Source organism: Austrofundulus limnaeus, unplaced genomic scaffold (assembly GCF_001266775.1).
Source record: "Austrofundulus limnaeus strain Quisiro unplaced genomic scaffold, Austrofundulus_limnaeus-1.0 Scaffold73, whole genome shotgun sequence".
In the NCBI taxonomy this organism is placed as follows: domain Eukaryota; kingdom Metazoa; phylum Chordata; class Actinopteri; order Cyprinodontiformes; family Rivulidae; genus Austrofundulus; species Austrofundulus limnaeus.
Window position 1 is genome coordinate 1,584,521 of NW_013952475.1, and position 5,090 is coordinate 1,589,610.

Below are 5,090 nucleotides of genomic sequence, written 5' to 3' on the forward strand. Positions count from 1 at the left end.
CTGCAGAGTCCTGACCTGATGATGTTGTTCGTCTGTGTTGGGACATTCTTTTGAACAGTGGCTGTTTTGTTTCCCCGATGTATAACTGATCACAGTCCTCCAGACACTTAACAGCATATACAATATTGCTCTGTTTTTTGCCGGGGAACTGGATCTTTGGAGTGAACTAATCTTTGTCGCAAACGTGTTTTGGGGTTTGAAAGCCACTGGGACMTCATGTTTAGAGAATAAACGTCTCAGTTTCTCTGAAACTCCCACCGATGGCCCTCTTTTGCATATGATTAACCTGTTTGTCCACGTGGAGGCAGTGCTCATAAGGCTGAGTTCACCTGAAACTCATCAGACTGAAGAAGTCTTTTGGACGAGAGACGAAACGTTTCATTAATGAAGAACCCGTCCAGAGGACCTACTTATTTTTTCTTTTTGATTTTTTTCTACATGGATTACTGAGATGCATCAGGACAAAAAAAACATGGAATTCAAATCACAATTTGTTTTTCAACCATTTTTAGACAGGGAAAACTGAAGATTAGTGTAGAAGAGGCCAAAAATCTTCTTAACAAATTCTAAATGCTAATCACAAATTCAAAGTGGAAACCACAGCTAATTTTAAAAAGCTATAATTCAGATATTTTAAAACGTATAAAGGTGAAATTTGTTGRAGAGTAGCAAGACTGATCACATGTTGACTGTCAATYRTAATCTCAAYTTAAYCTAACCACTAATGCTAATTTTACAAAGGGCTATAACTCAGCCATTTTTAAACATACGTAGCTCAAAAAAAGATGCAGTACAGTAGTACGAGAGAACAATTCTTAACAAAATCTAAATACAAAATTCAAGCTCTCCCCAGCCACCCCTCTGTCTCCACCCCTGAAGAGCGAGACATTTACTTACTCATCGATACACTCATACACATCGTCATCATCCTGCAAGGAAAAAATATATTTGTTTTATAAAGCAAACTATTAGATTTTATAATATTATATCAGTGTAATCATCAAAAGCCTAACATATTGTGTATGTCTGAGTTTTACCTCTTCCAAACACGGGGAGTTGTTGCCACTGCAGGACTCTGTCAAGTTAGAAAATGAAGTATGTTGCATAAAAAACTTATTTTAAAAAAGTATTTATAATGAGTTGTTTTATCTTACCATTTTTTTCAAAGCTTCCAACGTCATCGTAAGGGTCCTGCTCATCCGCAAAGTCTCTGAAATCAGTAAAACATTTTGTAAATATTACATCATGTCTGTAATAAATAAAGGCATCTTGYTGAAATGGTAAAGGCTTTACATATCTTTTCCATACACTGTTGAAAGTAAAGTGTATTATACATTAAATACACATCCTATCAGAGGTGAAACACCTGAGGCTGGTTGTGAATAGTGAGACACTCACACGGAGGCCATCTGTCGCGGCAGTCTGGTTGGTTTACTCGATCGCAGAGGAGGCTGTGGAGGGTTTATAACTGATGGCGAAGACATTCTCCTGTTTGCTGAACCTGGAGAACACATTTAGAAAACCAGCAGGAAAATCCTAAATCATCAAAATATTTCAAAATTTTATTAAAAATCATTTTTGGAGGGAACACAAATGCTTTTTTTTTCTTCCTGTTTGGACTAAAATAATTTCACAGTGAAAAAATGATGTTGATGTTTTGGTTAAACCATCACTTTTATCATCTAGCATCATTCAGAATTCAGAATCATCTATTGTCATTCACACACAACATCAAGATGCAGTGCAGAACGAAAATTTTGCACTTTAGAACATCCGTCCGGAGAAACACACACACATGACAAACATGGGGGAGTGAATGTCCAGGGTCTTTCGTAATGTAGTGCGCTGCCTTTGCAGTTTAGAACACACACATAGGAAGGCTGAGTTTAAAAAAAGAGCTTTGATCCAGTGTTTTTATACAGAAAACACACAAACATACGCTCAAAATAACTACTCTGCGAAAGTGCAGCCAGCTAAGGAGGGGTCGGGGTTCAAAAACATATGGTAAGAGGAGGGGTGCAGCAGAGCCGGTGAGATCCAGGGCAGACTTTGTGCCGGAACCGATCAGAAGACCTACAGASTCCAACCAGTTGTTAACAGTCAAGCACAGGTCACCAGAGTTCAGTTCTCTGTCTCCACCCGACGCGGCCTTCAGACCGGTCCAGACACAGATGGAYCGGGTTGGGGTGGGAGGGGGATCAAGGCTTTCCTTCTCACGTGTCATTCCAGGGAGGTTTTATCAGCCTGCGACCAAGGTCACAGCTGTGGGAATCCAATGATAAAACATAATTCTCATCTCATCATCAACCATCTCTTGCTGCTTGGAGAATGWGTCGTGAAGCTTCTGCAGATTTTAGCTCAACGTTTGTCAGATTCACTGAATTCTCATTATTTTTGTGTTTGCTAATGTTGCTTTCCTGTGGCGACTTTTTTGAGCAGAACTGACTCCAGAAATTACTGTTATTTATTATTACGGTCGGTAAATCCAACTCTTGCTTTCTGAGAATTTTCATTAACATTACGTTCATGAGATGTTTTTGATCGCTCASTTCTTACCTTCACTTTTCTTTAAATCCGAAACAGCAGATCCACGCCTGAACTTCATAAAAGGCTCCAGGTTGACGTGAGGCGGTCGTTTTGGTTTCAGGGGCAGGGGTCCCTCAGGAGGCAGGGGCCTCCTAAGAGGGCTCACATCTTTGGAGCTCCTTTGGCGGGAGTGCTGTCGCAGAGGGTGAGGTGTGGTGATGGGGGACGATGCGTGAGGTGAAGCTGGACTCCGAGCCMGCGCCACAGTGGTGCCTGGAAGCCTCTGGTGCTTCAGCATCATGTTCTGGAGCAGCTCCCCCGTCTGCTTGACCTTCCTGGCGTCCCCCGGCGAAACGGAAGACTTGACTGCAGAACCTGGAGGAAGTCGAGGGAAAGCAGCAGGTGTAGATGGGATGGAGGTCGCTGGCTCTGCCCTGGGGAACCTCATCAGTCCTGGACTTGTTGACGCTGGAGGAGGAGGTCCAGGCGTCAGTCTGTCGGTGGAATTGTTCTCCATCAGAGGGAGGATGGTTCTCTGTAAGCCCGGCCGTGGAAACTTTGGAGAGTGGCTGCCCCGGCTGCTGGTGTCTGAGGTTCTGGCCCGGCTGTTGAACTTGTCCCTCAGAGCCTTCACGTCAACGCTCTCCTCCTGAAAACAACACAGGAGCTCAGGTTCAGCTGCCGCTGCTCTGGGTCTGAAGCAGGAAGTTAGCAGAGCAGCACAGAGCAGGGCATGCACCCCACGCTGAAACGTTCTGCCCCCGTCAAACTCCTACGCTCTTTACAAAGTGAGAACGCACKGTGCAACATCTCAGCTTCCTGGTTCTGACTTCCACAGAGCAGATCAGTCTGCAGGGTGTCAAAACTCCTCAGTAAGCAGCAGGATGGGATTACAAATCTCTAAAGAGCTGAAAACGAACTTGATCTAATTTTTTTTATGAAAGCATGAACAAYTATCCTCTACATGTTCTGGTTTATGTTTCTGTGTAATCTTAAATTTTATGCATAAATTAAAAAAATAAAACTTATGACCTCAACTCCCCTGAAAAACGACACCATCAGTCCTCCATACTGTCACTTTCAGTTCAGGTTCATATAAATCATGTTAATAATAATTCAAACTGTGGAAAACTTAAGGCTGAGAGAACGTTTATTTAAAAATAATGTTTTTGATCCCATTCCAGTTTTCTGGAAACTCAAAGCCAACATCTTYTAAGAGTCACCCTGAGGACGCTTCAATTTGTGGGCTTCAGCTTTTAAAATTGTTTTCAGAAGTAGGTTTTTAATTTAGTTTAGAAGATTTACATTTTAATTTATTAGTCATGGAACTAAACACTAACAAAAAAGATTAAAAACAGCAACTTTGTATTTCATTTAAAAAGTAAGTAAGCACAAAAAGAATCAATAAACTGAGTTAATGTATCATCTGTAATCTGTGATCATTCTGTAAACTCCTGTTTGTGTAGCCCAGCTCCACCAACTGCTCTGAACTATTTTATGAAAGAGCTACACGATATATCGGCATTAACATCGGTATCGGCCGATGTTGGTAATTCTTTAGAATATCGTATCCGTCTGATAAGAAAAACTGATCTGATATTAACGTCTGATATTGATTTCCCACCTGTTGCCATTTGTGGTTATGCTTTGGGAGGGGAAAGGGTTGGTCGAACGGTATCTTTTTAATCATGATATTGATATTGACGCTGCACAGCCAGGAATAACTGCCATGTCAGCGCTTTGGTCATTTTTTTACAGTATCAAAAAATGACCCAAGTGTGTTTGTGTAATATCAGTAAGTATCAGCCATAACAMCAATATTAATACAACTTAATGTGAGACAACAGTTGTTGTGACTTGGCGCTATATAAATAAACTGAATTGAATTGAGTTAATATCATATATTGATATCGGCTGAGATTTTCATCRCTAGTATTTTATTTAAGGCAGGCAGACAGAGAGCCTAATGACCCTCAGGAGGGAGGGACCTGAGATTAATCTTCATGCGAATTTTGCCGCACGAACAGATTATCTGATGCAGTTTAAAGTTTCAAACACTCTCCAGTTCTGAGTGGAAAAAAAAAACCCAGACGAGAAGCAAAATGTTCAACAGACGACYTTCAGCTGCTTTGTGCAGACACAAAGTGACTCAGCTGAGATTATCTTAAAMCTCTAACAGATCACTTTTACACATTTTTCTTTTTTATATATWATTTACATGTAGATTTTTAAAAAGTTATTTTTTAAAGGTCACATAACCTAAAAGAACATCATTATAGGAGAGATTATTTGTCCTTGTCGTCCAATAATGCTTGGTGTTTTTGTCTTATTTGTTACTCATCTTTGAGTGATAGAGTCGTCTGCTTTCTGTTTCTGATCACAAATATCTCTTTGTTCTTAATGAAGTGGTTGTTCAAAGGTTGTTTTTTTATTTTTATTTTTTTGCTTAGGTTTTCTTCCTTTCATTTTGCACTGAACTTGAACCTGAAATTTGTCTGTCTCAATAAATGAGATTATTCTAATATATTTTCTGTCATTTACATGACTTTTTTTAATTAAAAAAA

General features: G+C 40.1%; 1 protein-coding gene across 1 annotated transcript in view; it reads right to left on the reverse strand.

Annotated features, from left to right (window-relative positions):
• The window catches only part of si:ch73-40i7.2 (FYN-binding protein), a gene marked incomplete in the record, with an annotated part of 28,298 nt that overhangs the window by 6,113 nt on the left and 17,095 nt on the right, over positions 1-5,090 (reverse strand). Inside the window, 5 exon segments of the mRNA XM_014010800.1 lie at positions 898-929; positions 1,038-1,075; positions 1,155-1,210; positions 1,399-1,501; positions 2,557-3,175. Of these exon segments, the coding sequence (XP_013866254.1) occupies positions 898-929; positions 1,038-1,075; positions 1,155-1,210; positions 1,399-1,501; positions 2,557-3,175 (848 nt within the window).